This window comes from Tamandua tetradactyla, chromosome 5 (assembly GCF_023851605.1).
Source record: "Tamandua tetradactyla isolate mTamTet1 chromosome 5, mTamTet1.pri, whole genome shotgun sequence".
Taxonomy (NCBI): domain Eukaryota; kingdom Metazoa; phylum Chordata; class Mammalia; order Pilosa; family Myrmecophagidae; genus Tamandua; species Tamandua tetradactyla.
The window spans coordinates 163,165,876-163,181,349 of record NC_135331.1 but is presented as its reverse complement, the minus strand read 5'-3'; the positions used below and the strand labels follow the sequence as shown (position 1 = coordinate 163,181,349).

General features: G+C 39.3%; 1 protein-coding gene across 3 annotated transcripts; it reads left to right on the top strand.

The window, feature by feature from the left end:
- Window positions 1-1,664: 1,664 nt before the first annotated feature.
- On the top strand, window positions 1,665-14,982 carry POPDC3 (popeye domain cAMP effector 3). 3 transcript variants are annotated; one of them, XM_077162519.1, is made up of 4 exons: window positions 1,665-1,789; window positions 11,224-11,956; window positions 13,285-13,393; window positions 14,509-14,982. In XM_077162519.1, exons 2-4 carry the CDS (start codon window positions 11,472-11,474, stop codon window positions 14,788-14,790), a joined length of 876 nt encoding a protein of 291 aa, XP_077018634.1. In that variant the 5' UTR covers window positions 1,665-1,789; window positions 11,224-11,471; the 3' UTR covers window positions 14,791-14,982. The 3 variants fall into 3 exon arrangements, with proteins under 3 accessions (XP_077018634.1, XP_077018635.1, XP_077018636.1); XM_077162520.1 differs by lacking the exon at window positions 1,665-1,789 and adding an exon at window positions 10,119-10,270; XM_077162521.1 differs by lacking the exon at window positions 1,665-1,789 and adding an exon at window positions 10,983-11,013.
- Window positions 14,983-15,474: the final 492 nt, after the last annotated feature.

The following is a 15,474-nucleotide window of genomic DNA, read 5'->3' as shown; positions in this document are numbered from 1 at the left end:
GAACTGCCTAAAAATGTAGAACTGTGTTCCAGTAGCCACGTTTCTTGAAAATGATTGTATAATGATACAGCATTCACAATGTGACTGTGTGATTGTGAAAACCTTGTGTCTGTTGCTTCTTTTATCTACCTTGTCAACAGATGAGTAGAACATATGGAATAAAAATAAAAAATAGGGGGAACAAATGTTAAAACAAATTTAGCTTGAAATGCTAGTGATCAATGAAAGGGAGGGGTAACGGGTATGGTATACCCGTTTATATGGTATACAAAACTTTGCCAAGTTCGTAGGAAGAAAAGACGCACTTGCTTATTACCGACAAACGTCCTTTTTAACTTTTTTCCTGTTTTTGTTTTACTTCTTTTTCTGAATTGATGCAAATGTTCTAAGAAATGATCATGATGATGAATATGCAACTATGTGATGATATAGTGAATTACTGATTACATATGTAGAACAGAATGATCATATGTTAAGAATGTGTTTCTTTCTTGTTGTTTTTTAGAAAAATTTAAAAATTAATAAAAAAATTTAAAAATATATATACATCTGACAAAAATGACCTTTTCACTTCCCTAGCTACATTCGACGCCTCTCTATATATACCATAGACACACCCACTTCACAGTGCATCTCCAATATTTCAGTGACCCTGTAGAATGAAGAGTAAGAGCAAAGGCCTGAGATTTTGCTGGGAAACTACATGTGGTCTCCGGCCACTCATGGATTGTAGTAATTCAAGGGTCTTTGACCTTCCATCCAGCATCAGCTTGAAACGAGGTTAATTTTACCTTTATCTATATTCACTGCTTTCGTAGTTGCTCTGAGGATCAAAAGAAACATTGCTTACTCAATAAATGTTTGTTCCTGAAACTACTGCTACCAACACGGTTACATAAAATGAAAGTGAGGCTGCTGAGATAGGAGAGGAGATGGAAATCCATGAATAAGGGAGGCGATTCACTGACGCCTCACCAACCAACACCGAGTTTGGTCAACAAAACTTTGCCAAGTTCGTAGGAAGAAAAAACGCACTTGCTTATTACCGACAAACGTCCTTTTAAGTTTTTTCCGTTTATGATTGTCTATGGGTAATGGTACCCATTTGTTTTTGTGTGTGTCTTTTGAGTTACTCATCGGTTCGAATGAAGATACTAACCCTTTATATGCTCAAATGCTACCCTGGTCATTTCCCTTCCTTTTGTTTATGTTAAGGGCATTGGCGAGGGTAGACATACAGACGATTTTCATTCCAGTAGTCAGAGTCTATGGCTCTTTTCCTTACAGCTTATTTTCTCAAACAGTCTTGTGTTTTGATTACATGTAAGCATTGGCTGCAAGATATTTCTGCTCAGTATAATAGCGAGCACTAGGTCTATTTATTAACCGCGAGCAAAGTACACACCGGGAAACACCTCTTTGCAAACTTTGGTCCGCAGCCTCCGCCGCTAGGTTTACCGCCAGTCCTGCAAACCAGCAGCCGCGCCATCTGCTCCCTGGGGGTTAGGGGCACCCTGGCCGACACACCGCCACCGCCCCCGCTCGCCCCGCGGTGCCCCGGGGCGCGCTCCCGTGTCCGGCCCCCGCCCGCGCCGCCGCGCCGCTCCGGAGCCGCCTGCGCTCACGCTGAACCGCGGCGCGGGGAGCGCGCCCGCCGCGCGGGAGGGCGAGAGCGCGTGAGCCGGGGGCCCCGGGTTTCCGCGCCGGCCAGCCGGGCCCCGCGCTCTCGGCTGGGCAACTTCTTCCTGCACAGGGCTGGGGCGCTGCTCTGGGCCGGAGGGAAAAAAAGGTAAGGAAGGGAGCACAGGGGGCGCCGTGGCCGCAGCTTTCCGGGAGCTGTCCGCACCCTCGCACCCGCTTTGGGCAACTTTCCTGGCGCACCTTCTATCTCGGCTGGCCCGGCTTGGGCGCTGCCGGGACTCCTACCCCTAGGAGCGCCTTCTGCAAGGCCTGGGGTTCGAGCGGCGCCGCTCGCAGCTCAGCGGGGTTGGGGGTCGGCGGCTGCGGGCTATGCCCGCGCTGGCTTCTGAGGACGCGTCTTATCTGCTCTAGGGGCCTCCTCTTCCTCCCAGATCTTTCCCCCCAGGTTGGAGGGCCTAATGTGGTCGGTACCAAGTCCATCCCCATTCCAGTCCTGCCCAAGGCACCTTACAGCCCAGAGGGAAAGGCCGGATTGGCTAGGGGAAGAAGGTGGTCCAAGGGGCTCCAGCAGTTAACTTGATGCTTCACCCCGGCAAATGCCACGTCTGGGAATTCCCTGTCCTTGTTCGTTATCGAAGGGACTGACTGGGGCACTGTTTGAGGCACGATAAAGCTGCCTGGGTTTCCCAGTTCATCAAAGGTCGCTGGGGACTTCGTTTTGCCCCTTTGGAGCTCACCCTGCAAGAAGGAGAGAAAGAAGCAGAGGGGAAAGAAAAAGAGAAAAATATTTGAAAACGTCGACTCACCATATCCCCAAAGCCAATTACGGTGGTATAAGTTTTGAGAGTTGTATCTTGGAAAAGATTAAAGGCACTGATTGAAATTCAGTAAAAGGACCGTGGTAAAAATTGATTTTAGCCAGGAAACATTTGCAAAAAAGTGAAAAATATATGTAAATAGTAAGTGGAAAAGTAGAATTAGAAGCCCACTTTTTAAAATAATTTGACTTAATCAGCTTCTACAATGTGGCTTTTCACTCTAACCCTTGTGCTTAGGTATTTTAAATTTGCAAGCCTGCAAATTGCAGTTGTTTGATGACACTCTCAAGTTATTGCTACCTGCTCATACGAAAGTTTGGTGGCTATTTTTCTTTCTCTTATTTTAAATTCCAGGGTCATTTCTCTGTGGCATTGGAAAACCAATCAAGAATTACAGGGAACTGATAATATAAACCAAAATCAGATATCCTTTTACATATTTGCAAAATGAAGTGGTCAGGCTGATAGCAGATGATCTCTAAGGCCTTCTCTTGCTGAGAGTCGGTGTTGTCTCTTGAAGAATTTAGAATACAAATATTAATTGAAATATAGAGAAGACAGGTTTACCTGTCCTAAAAATGTCCACATTTAAACTGGGAGAGATTCGATGGTCAAGCTTTGTTAGTCATATCCGTCTCTCAAAATAGCTGAATCATTGTACATCCTGTGCTTCTAAATGGAGCCATTCTATGCTATTAAGTGAGAATGTGTCATGGGAAACCAAAATCCCATTATTTTTTTTTAACCACGAGGCTAACTACAAGATGTGACCAGAGCATTCATATCTGCTTATTTTGAAACAGTCTACAGGAAAGATGAAGTATAGTTAGGAAGCATTTGCTGTAGTTCATGGGTATACCACCACATGTAAGCAACACGGTAGAGAAGAAATTTCAAAACTGCTTCGGAAAATATCCATGATAGATATACAAGCCTGCAAATTGTCATTGAGATTGGTGTTTGTAATTATGGTTGTAAATCAGCTGGGATTATGTGAGTTTATCTCCAATTAATGGAAGAGTATATGGAATCATTATTTAGATTGTTTTAAAAAGGAAAATGGAAAATGTCTCTCCCTTTTATCTAAGTAGTTATAGGATAGTGTCTTAAAGTGGAAATTACGAGAGATATTTTCAAAATTAAATGCCAGGCCCTTCTCCAACCCAAGAGAATCCAGGGAGTAATCTAGCGTGATCTAAAACAAGATCTCAGATCATAGTAATCTCCCGTGACTCTCAAAGGCTCTGAAATTGGAGGGGGGAGGGGAGGGTGGGAGCATCAAAATGGGGGCATGGGAGATCCAGAAAAACAAACAACTTGCTGACCTTACAGCTCACCCCAAGCCTCACTTTCCACTCTGAACAATGCTGAGGATATTTAAATTGCAGAATTGTTGAGACATCTAAGTGGCTTAGTGTTTGTAGGACCTAGCATCTGGCATGTAGTAAGAGCACAGCTGCCCTTCCTTGGGAGGTATTTGCCTACTGATTGAAAAACTGTAGGCTGGACAGTAGGTCACAGTTTTTGCTTTAATTCAAAAATGCTGTGTGGCAAAATCTTGATAAATGTTGAATCCGGACAATGGGTATACACCATTTTCTCTACTTTTGTGTATGTTTAAAATTACCCATCAGTAAAAAATTCCAGTATGGATCTAAAAAAAAAATGAGACATTTCTATTCTGGCATTTCATTTTAAAGTGCTTGCATTTAAAAAAATAATGAATATATAAATATGGACTGGAAGGATACACACAACTTATATACAGGAGGTGGATGAGTGGGAAATGGTACTAGAGAACAATCCATGGTGATTTTCATTTTGTGTGTGTGTGTGCAATGCTTTATTTCTCTTTTTATAAAAAAGATCTAAAGAAAATATGGCAGTGTCAACATTTGTTAATTCTGGTTGCTGGGTTCATAGATTTTTATTCTGTTCTTTGAAAATTTTGTATTTAACAGTTTTCCAATTTAAATAAGGATCAGCTTATTGTCTTATAAAGTCATTTAAAAGAATGTAAAAAATGCTGAGATATACAAAGAAAAAAAATAAAAGCATTTAGGATCCCACCATCCAGAAATAACCACTCATTATGAAATGAAGATTATTCCATGCCTTTTATTCATTTAAACAACATGAATAGGGGTAAGATGCTAGATAAAGGACAGAAATGCTTTGAAAAATAGGATAAGGCTAGAGATACTTTTTAAAATAACAATGTCATGATAATTTAACAGAGGAAGAAGAAACTTTAGTGAAATTATGGAATTGCTGAATTTGACATCAGTACTTCATCCTGAGATGAAATCCTAAATAAGTCTTCCAGATAAGATAAAAGATTATGAATTCATCTCAAGATCAGATTCTTAAAGATATATTTCAGTTTAGATAGATAGTCAGTGACTGTTATGAAAGACAAGATATTGGCACTTTTATACTATACTCACTATAGTTTCACTCCCACTCATGATCCAAAATTTTTCATATATTTGTGTTTTTATGTTGTGAAGATCTATAAAATTTGCACTTTGCTTCATGAACCTCATTTTGGATATTATTTAGTCTCAGTTGTATAACTAAGGAGAATCACTGCTGACCACTGTTCTTTTACCTTGGCATCTCAAGTATTCACTTTTAAATTTTGATTTTTCTTTTTTTGGCTAGATTTTGTCATCAGGTGTTTGTTTTTTCCCAAGAGGACTCATTTCCTGAATCCTTTTACATTTGAGAATGCCCACCTCTTTTTTCTGCACCTGAATTACAGTTTTAATGGTTGTAACATTTTTGAGTGCAGTGTTCTTTTCTCAGAATTATATAACTCTTGACTACTAGTTTCTGGCATTTGACGTGTCTGTGGAGATGTCTAAGGCAAGCCCCCAGTTTTTCCCTATGCAATGGACTTGTTTTCTAATGAAAGTCCTAAAGTATTCTTTTTATTCTTTAAGTTTAGTAACTTGGCTCGGTTGTATCTTGGGTTAAATTCTGTTATCAGTTTTTCATGGAATGTGGTGCATTATTTCTATTGGCAGACTGAGCTGGCCTGAATTTCAGGATAATTTTCTTCCGTTATGAATGCTTTCCTCTTCCATTTTGTGATTCTCTACTTGAAGGACTTGCCACTCTTCCATAGGCTTTATTTGTCCCCCATATATATATTATTTTCTCTCTATTTTAACATTACCTGTGTTGTCTCCTGCATTCACTGTGATTGTCTGCGTGATTAAAAATGTAACTGATTGATGAGTGAAAATGTACATGGTATACACACCAGTAGGTCTAGAATGAGGAAATTTGGATTCTAATTTGGCCAAATCTTTCTTAGAGAGGAAAAAAATAACTATCCCTCCTTGTACTCCCAGTAATTACATAGCTATGAAATGACATAGAGTACTTCACCGAGACTCTGATAGAGTGACTGCTCAGCAAATGGACTATTACTTACTATCTTTTTCTCTGTCCACGATGGGGGAGGGGTGGTGTTAAAATTCAAGTTCCAAATGCATATTACCTTGTAGTTGTTCTGGAAGCCATAGGCCATGAATGATAGATAGCATCTTGTCTCCTGTTGTAAGAGGAAATTTAACCAACACAGAAAAAAAATGATAGACAAAAAACACTTTAAAATTTTGTTTGGACTTTGTTTGTTCTGGAGTCTAAGCTTTGTTTTCTATTTTTTGCATTTGTTTTCAAATCTAAATGAAATCTTGGTAACTTCCCCAGCTGTGGTGGACCCTCCTTAACTAATGCTTGGTCAAGTAGGAAAGGAAGTTTAAGATGAGGATTCTAATTGCACTATGGGGAAAAGTTATTCCCCTAAAGAAATTTTGTTTGGGAAAGGGAAGGCTAACATAAAAAGATGCACATGTGGTCATTTTAGTCTAGATTCCATTCTAACAAAGGTCCATTAATGTGGGCCTGTGCGGCTCTGAGTTCTCAAGGTTTCAGACGGGCAGCCTGCGGCCAGAGCTGACCCCTGAAGTTTGGCCTCCTCAGCATTGGAGGCTGATAAAAATATCAGTTTGCTGCAAACACTTTAGAACCAGGAGATTTTTTTATTAAAATGTGGATTTTGGGGTTTCTCTTGAAAAGGGCAGATGATTTGGCAGCACTGGGCTTGGTCCCATCAGCCAGTGTGCAAAAGAATTACCACCTCCTTTGCATGGGGTAGGCTCGCTCCAGGTTATTTGTTTTCCTTACTCCATGCTTCACTAGTGGACATTGATTATCTGGTTGCCACAGGTACCGTATTTATCACCTGATGATGTCTAACCTCTTTATTACCCAGGAGTAAACTGGCCCAGAGAGATAAAGCATAGGAGCCAGGCCCAGGGCCCAGGTCAGCTTTGGCCTCAATCTGAAAACACACTTTAAAAAAAAAAAAAGTTCTTGTATTTGTACTGTTAGCCGATAACAAGGAGTCTGTGTAACTAAAGAAATATAATAAGAAAAAAAATGCCTGCCTATAAAGTATTGATACTCATCAAAATTTTTGAGGAACTGAGGTCTCAAAGTAGTTGTTTTAAGCCACAGAGAGTTGGCAGACATAGTGAATATCTTTAATGTGAGCAGTGATGTCATCATGGCAAGAAACAAAAAGGTCAGTGCGCTAATCAAATCTTTTCTGAGGATAATTTCATTGAAAGCGTAAATCTTACTGATTATTGTTAAACCGCTTTCGTGACTTAGTAAACAGTGAATTTCTTTTAAGTTTGGTGTAACTTACATCTTTATAGTCAAATCCATAAAAACATGGTAGTTTTTGTGCTAAGTTCAGGAGTTTCAGCACATTCTTTAGTGCCATTTGTTTTGTTGCTACATTTTCTAAAATCTGGTAGGTGGGAGAGAAATGATGTAATATAAAACTGTGAGCTTTGGAGTCAGGCACAACTAGGTGAAATCTTAGTTCTGTCACTTATTGGCAGTGTGATCTTGAACAAATTAACTTACTTTTTCTGAGTTTGAATATTCTCACGTGCAAAATGGAGACAATAATACCTTCTTCATGAGATTGTTGTGAAGATTTAATGAGATCAATTTTAAACTGTGATTGGCATATGGAAGTTGTTGAATCAATGTAGCCCTTTGAGGATAAATTGAGAAGACTAGCTTAAAGAATTGAGATCTGGAACGCACACCAAAGTTGACATGTGCTTCCAATGAATGAGTAGTGTATTGGTGGAATTTTGAGCTTTGAGTTGCCTGGAAACCAAAATTAACTCAATGCAAGTTCCCAGAGTTGTTTTTGTTTTTAATCAGCTCTTAAGGACCTCAAGTTTATAATAAGACAAAACTATTCCCCAGTAAATTTTAAGTTGCCAAACATTTTTAAAAACAATGCCCCCCCACCCCCCCAAAAAGGCAGTGCACAACCCCTCAGTGTCTTTTGCTGAACCACCTTGGATGGTGGGATCCTGTCCTCTTCTGTGTCCCTAGGTGACAGGAGATGGTTAGACCATCCATTAAATTGGGTAGAGGGTGGGAATAGAGAAGGCAGAGTACTTGCACTTCTGTACCAGTATTTTCAATCAACATTTATTTAGTGCCCGGGGTCAGAAGTACAAAAACATTTGCCTTTGCACTTGCTGCCCTTAAGAGTTTCAGAGTCTAGGAGAGGAAGTTAGTCAAGGTTGACTAGTAATTCAATTAGTCAGAAATAATTCAGATTATTTCATGAGTGGCTTTCATTGTCCCAGGTGCTATTCTAAATATGGATTGAGTAATATAAGCAGATATAGCAGGGCCTACATATCTGCCGATAGGATTTTTATTTTCCTGCCAAACTGTTCCTGGTAGAATATCCCATGTTGGTCCACCAACTCATTAATATCTGATCTATTCCTCCAAAGAAGGCATGGTCTGCTGGAGAGGGCAGGGCACTGGGCATAGGAGGATTGAGTCCCCACCCCACTGCTATGACTTAACTGCCTTCTTGACCTGAGCAGGTGACTTAATCAACGTTGGATGGGGGTGGAGACCCTCGTTTTTCTCATCTTCAGCTGGAGGTGATGGTTTAGATTCTGCCTCAGTCACACCGTGTGATGCAACGAGGTGATAAGTGTAAAAAGTTGGAAAGTGCTAAATGCAGTTTCTGAGCTCAATTTTATCAGTTCTGCCACCAGGTTCACATCACATTTCAATGATATCCCTGTAACTCCTTTTACTTTTCTGACAGTTCAAGGGGAGAAAAGGGGTGGGGGTGGGGGAACTTGGAACAGTTGTATATATTTGTACTTAGTTTTAACTCCATCATTTGTATCTCCGTGTGCTAATAACTTCTCTTGCAGGGAAGATCAGTTTTATGGCTTAAGGCACAAATTCGTCATGCCGTTTTGGCATTTCAACATTTCTTTACCCCCAGAAATGACTTGGGGCTCCAGGCCTTTGAGGCAGGCAGCTGGCTGGTGAACCGTGTTCAGCATGCTCCGTGCTGCTGGCACGTCTCAGACGAGCACTCATCCTTGTCACCTGCCCCTGTCACTTCTCCCTCTTCTAATAAAATACATCTGTTTTGGTGACTGGATGAAAACACACCAAGCGGAGAAGAGCTTGATGTGGAGTTATTTAATCCGGGCAGGCCAGGGTGCTGTGTTGAGTAATACAGTACCAAAGATAGAAAGATGGTCTGGGAGCAGCGTGTAGAAGCGAAAACAGCCTGGAAAGGGCCAGAAGCACATTTCCTTTCATTATTTAGTGGGCCCTACTCCTGGAATGTAGGGCCCTCCAAATGCCCCCCAATCAAGAGTTTAAGGGAATAAGATTCTTGTAAACTCCCTTCTTGAGTCTCCACAATCATTTTTCATGGCCTTTGTCTATTAACATCATTTTAACATTTCGTTAAGAATTATACATTTTTTAGGAAGTTCAAACCAAAGTTCAGAGCTCCATCAGAAATGCTCTTTTAATATTGGCTTTAGTGGCTGTTTTTTTCTCATCCGGAGAAATTGATTGATTTAAAATACCCTCATTTGAAAAGTAAAACAGCAGGGAGACTGACATTTACAGTCTGGTATTTCAGAGTTCTCACTGTATTTTTAAAAATGCCTTTGTTGTTAATATCCAATTGTGTAGACTTTTGTGTTTTGTTTAAAAGTGAGGAAATTGAACATATTCAGAGTGCCAGTCTGCCTTGAATCTTATCGTCGCACAGTGATTTGGGGGCAGGGAGAGTGATTAGGGGTCCACTGAATGTTTGAAATGTATTTGAAAAATTAAATGGAAATAAAATTGTGGTTGTAAGTTGTAGGTCTAAGTTATTACTTTCTCTCTGTCTAGCTCTCTTTTTAATGAGTTCATCCGGCAGTGTTTCTTAAAGCCATTACTCCTCAGGAAAGGAGTCGCTCTCCATGATGAAAAACAAGGAATTTCACCAACAGCATCTCCTTTATTTCCATTTCTAGTTCCGTTGGTGATTACGCTGTTGTCTTTTTCACTCCGGTTAAGACATTTTCATCTCTGCGTGTGTATTTTTTTTTCTTGTGGGACAAGTTCTGTGACATCTGATATTTTATTAACAGGTGTCCTGGAAATCTAATTCAAAAATAAAAACACTAAATATAGCATGGAAGTTCAAGGCTTTTGAATGTTGTTATGCTTGGGAAAAAAAACATCCATCTAACAAATGAATTGAAACCATTTATTGTTGGGAAACCTGCTAGAAAATACTTCATATCCTTTCAGCTCTGTCATCGTGGTTCATTGCCTCCTGACTCAAATCACATTTTAGCATTTTTACCATATGGCTGGAAGGGTAGAGAATGTATATGTAGAGGAGCAGAGTGGAGAACGTTTTTGACCATCTGGCAAATTAATGTGTAAGTAGCAGGAATATTAATGTTATTCATTTCATTATATAGATGCAACCTTTCACCTGAAGTAAGCCCTAATACAGTAAAATAGTATAGAACGTACATTTCTCAGATAATTTCTATCTTACCCATTGAGCATTTTCACAGTCAATTATGTGCTCTGAAATATGGCTTCTAGATATGTATTTATCATGGTTATTGATTTATCATGGTTCCTTATAGGGCCTAATTTAACAAATCTTTCGTGAGAGGCTGGGTGATTGGATTGGGCACACAGGCACCCAGGCTGCAGCTCTCCTTACCACCCACGGCTCTGTGGCCTAGGGCTGATGACTGAGCCTCATGGGGCCACAAGCTCCTCATCTGTAAAATGGGAATAACTAACATATTGTCAGACAGTGTCCCTTAAAGGCAGGGCCATGGATTGAGGTACCAGAATCCCTTGGGATGTTTCTTCAAAATGCAGATACCTAGCCTCCCCATTTCAAAGACTCCGATTCAGTAGGTTTGGAAACATCTAAGAATCTATACTTTTTTGTCGCACTCCCACATATTTCCAAGGTACACTGATCCACTGTTAGAGAGACTGGCTGATTATAGCACTTAGCTTCCTTGAAATATCTGTAGCTAGGTAAAATTTCTGTAGATAAATTTATTACTATTAAGCATGAGTCTTAGATATACTTTTTTTTTTTTTTCTTTTTTGGGTACATGGTCCAGGAATCAAACCCGGGTTTCCCGCATGGAAGGTGGGCATTCTAATCACTGAACTATCCGTGCATCCCCAGATATACTTTTTATATCATAGAGATTGAATTAACATCTGCCAGCATTTGTACTTAAAATATTCTAACTTTATAGAAAATAGGATGTCAACTTGTGTTAGTAATTGCTGTTGATGCATTAAATATACCTTTCATTTCTCCTCGCTTAATTGGATGCTTTATTCTCTTGCACAGAAAACAGCAAAATATTTATGGACTAGATCTAAATCCAGAGCCCAAATGAACTTAAAGAAGCGAACATGGGATTCTTAGTATTTCAAGATCCAGACACACCCAACCAGTAATCACCGTGACTCCAGTACCCTAGGTTTCTCTGGTTTTGTGACGGAGTAAAACTCTGATGATGGAAAAGCAGAGGACTTGATTACTTGCATAAATGTCATCTAACATCGACTGACAATGAACTAGATGGTGGTACAGCCATGGAAAGAAATTCAAGTTTATGGAAGAGCCTAACTGATGAGCACCCTGTCTGCACAAGCTGGAAGCAAGAAGCCGAAGGGGCAATTTATCACCTTGCCAGTATTTTATTTGTAGTAGGTTTCATGGGTGGAAGTGGGTTCTTTGGGCTCCTCTATGTCTTCAGTTTGCTAGGATTAGGCTTTCTCTGCTCTGCTGTGTGGGCTTGGGTAGATGTCTGTGCAGCTGACATATTTTCCTGGAATTTTGTACTGTTTATCATCTGTTTCATGCAGTTTGTTCATATTGCATACCAAGTTCACAGCATAACCTTTGCAAGAGAATTCCAGGTGTTGTACAGTTCCCTTTTCCAGCCTCTGGGAATCACTTTGCCTGTCTTCAGAACAATTGCCTTGAGCTCTGAAGTGGTTACATTGGAAAAGGAGCACTGTTATGCCATGCAGGGGAAAACCTCCATTGATAAACTCTCCCTGCTTGTTTCTGGAAGGTTTGTACTCTGGGTGCTTGCATTTCTTTCCACTGTATGAATTTGTATTTCTTTCCACTGTGTTCTCCCATCTTGGTGTACCATAGTCTTGGGTGGAATTTAGTACACTGAGGCTTGAGAAAGTTTTTGATCCATGAATCATGGACAAAAAATACTTGTTTACTTGAAGCAGGAAGTAATTAGAGGCTTATTATTTCTTCTTAGAAATCAAATGAAGTGGATCTTAAAATGGGGCAGGCCATGGTGACTCAGCAGGCACAGTTCTCACCTGCCATACTGGAGACCCGGGTTCGATTCCTGGTGCCTGCCCATGTTAAAAAAAAAAAAATTAAAGTATCTGTTTCTTTATCTGGATGCTCTGTTTACTTCCATGCTTATCAGTAAAAGTCAACAAAAGAATGCCAGCTTAAATTAATAGACTACATAAATTGGCATGTGAAGTTTTTTTTTTTTTTCTGGCATGGGCAGGCACCAGGAGTCGAACCCAGGTCTCCGGCATGGCAGGCCGGAATCCTGCCACTGAGCCACCGTGGCCTGCCCCATGTGAAGTTTTTTAAATAGACTGTCAGATAATACATTCTTCTAAATAACAGAGAAAAATTAAATTTATAATTATTAATTTTTCCAGTCCATTCTAGCAAATACACACTAGCTAGGATTTGGCAAGTGGGCATGCACTTTAAGAATATAGAGAGAGAAACAAAAGTCTGCAAAAGCAGATTGCCCCCCGTTGTCTGGTCCTCTCACCTTTCATTCCTTTTCCTGAGAGTGCCTGCATATCTTCTCACAAGTGTACTCAGTAAGCTTTTACCTGCTAATGCAAAAAAAAAAGGAAAAGAAAAAAGAATATATACAGAAATCAAAACTTAGAAAACTGACGATTTGGGGAAGGAAACAACGTGATTACTCCTGTTTTTAAAAAGCATAAATATTTAGTCTACAGAGGCATTTATAGTAAAACTCCTTTGTGTTTTTAAATGTTATCCTGCTGATTTAAAACTTGATTGAGTGCTTTGGAACTCTTTATCGAACTATAATATATATATATATACACACACACACACACACACATGCAGATGTGTACATATCATAAATGTAAAGCTTGTGGGATATTCTGATTAATTTCCCTCAGTACTGTGGGAGGAACATCAGTACATGCATCTTAGAGGATGTTATGCCATTTTATTGCAAGGTATGAATTTAATTTTTGGCCGTTCAAAAATCTAAAAGGCAAAAAGGCCATCAGAGATGCGAAATAGCCGCTGTTCCTCCCAGTGGTGTGTTCTCTCCCGCCTCCCCTCACGATGATGTTCTTTGTGTTTTGGTAGGATCAGAGTGACAGTTGATGGAGAATTTCTGCATTACATTTTCCCCTTTCAGTTCCTGGACTCTCCCGAATGGGATTCGCTGAGACCCACAGAGGAAGGCGTTTTCCAGGTAAAGGGTTATGAGACCACACGGTTAACCATTTCTCTTCCACACAGATAAACAGTGTTTGTTTAAAAACAGTCAAAGCATAGATGAGGTGAGAATAATTTAGACTTAATGTTGGAAGGTACTTTGCAGCCCACGTGACTTTTCAGTTCTGTTTGATGCCTGCTAATTAATGTCACTCCATAGGCCCAGCAGTGAGGGGAAGGCTGGTATTGCAGATGAGAGGAAGGAGGCTGTGATAAATATTCTTAAAATCATCTTTGCATAACTGCATATTTGAAGATTAAAATAGAATTGATTGAGAGATGACTGCAAACTAAACAGTGTCAATGTGACAGTTTAGAAAAATACCAAGAGCAATAAATCTGCCTTTATTCAAAATAATTGGTTTTTAAATTTTAAAATGCTGATGGATTTCAATTTCAGCAACAAAATGCTAAATTTACTGTTGCTACTCTGCTGCTACCTCTCGTAGTGTTGAAAGATAATCATTTCAGTAGGCTCCACTTATTATGCATTCTTTTCCTGTGACTTAGTATGTATAACATATACTACTGTGGGTGTACATGTATGTAAATACAAATATATATATATATATATATATATATACATGTATAAAATGGATGTGTATACTTCTTTGTTACACTGAAGAAATTGGGTTGAGGTTAAATGTACATAGTTTTTTGGACTGAATTGGAAATACGTCTCTAACATTAGCCAGTTTTATTTTATTTTTTATCAGATAGCTCTTCCATCAACAAAATGAAATTTATAGACACCCAGACTTAGAAAATACATAAATTGAAGATGAGGACATTTTGATTATTCATTTTATAAAATATCTATCTAGTAATACATTTTGTGGCTTCCTTTTCTGTCTTTGCAATATGCTATGGGGTTTGTACCTAAAAAAATCAAGTGAAATTCATTTAAAATTTGCGGACCATGCGACCGTGGCTTAGTGGTAGAATTCTCATCTGCCATGCCGGAGACCCAGGTTCAATTCCTATTGCCTACCCATGTAAAAAAAAAAAAAGAAAAATTGGGGGGAGGGCAAAAAAGTGGCATATTTTTTCTTGCATCCTAATCTTTTTTTACATGTGGTCTTCTGTTTTTAGGTAACCCTCACAGCAGAAACTGATTGTCGATATGTGTCTTGGAGGAGAAAGAAATTATATTTGCTCTTTGCTCAGCATCGTTACATCTCTCGCCTGTTTTCGGTTTTAATTGGCAGTGACATTGCAGATAAACTCTATGCCTTGAATGATAGAGTATATATAGGAAAAAGATATCACTATGATATTCGGTTACCCAACTTTTATCAAATGTCAAGTCCAGAAATCTCCAGATCACCCCTAACGGAGCCTTACCGGAATTCCAGACGATATTGTGATAAGTGACATTAGAATCTGATGTTTTATAATGATAAAAGAGACTCACTTCATCGTTCCCCAAATGAAATAGCAAAATATAGAAAACTGAGCTCACTAATATTTTTATAGATCAAACTCAGAGGCAAGATGCCATCGCCAGCTGTTTTTACTCATCTCAGCTTCCATATTGTGAATAAATTTTACACATTTTTCTTGTAATTCTTATTCTTATAACTGGGGCGGGGGTGAATAACTGTGCATCAAAAGCAGGAGTATTATATTTTGTATTCTCAAATATTTTATCACATTTATTCAAATCTATTGAGTTAGGCTTTGCTCCTCAAGAAGCAGCCGGCAAGTGCTGAGCACATTGGCATTTCCAGAATTCACTTTTTGCTATAACCTCTGATGAAAGATAGAACACTATTGTCTTGGGCAGCAATTATTTATTTTTAAATGTGAAGTTATTTAAAATGGCTAAAAAGTAGAATAAATTCTAGAGATACTGATATGCCCACCTTGGAGACTATTTTATTGCTACAAATAATTCATCAGCTTAATCTTTACAATGAAATATTTGGAAAGAGGCATTTTATGAAAAAACAAAGCTGTATAATAATTACAGAGAAAAAGCCACAAACAATAAAAACATTGCACTGCGTTTCATTTGCATGTGGCTGAAAAGGCATGAGTCGGAGGTTTGACTGGACT

Bases quoted from the DNA above. Each gene is read 5' to 3' on its own strand.
- POPDC3 (XM_077162519.1), top strand. From the start codon at position 11,472: ATGGAAAGAAATTCAAGTTTATGGAAGAGCCTAACTGATGAGCACCCT. The intron at 11,957-13,284 runs GTTTGTACTCTG...GTGTTTTGGTAG, and splicing joins TCCCTGCTTGTTTCTGGAAG to GATCAGAGTGACAGTTGATG. The intron at 13,394-14,508 runs GTAAAGGGTTAT...TTCTGTTTTTAG, and splicing joins CAGAGGAAGGCGTTTTCCAG to GTAACCCTCACAGCAGAAAC.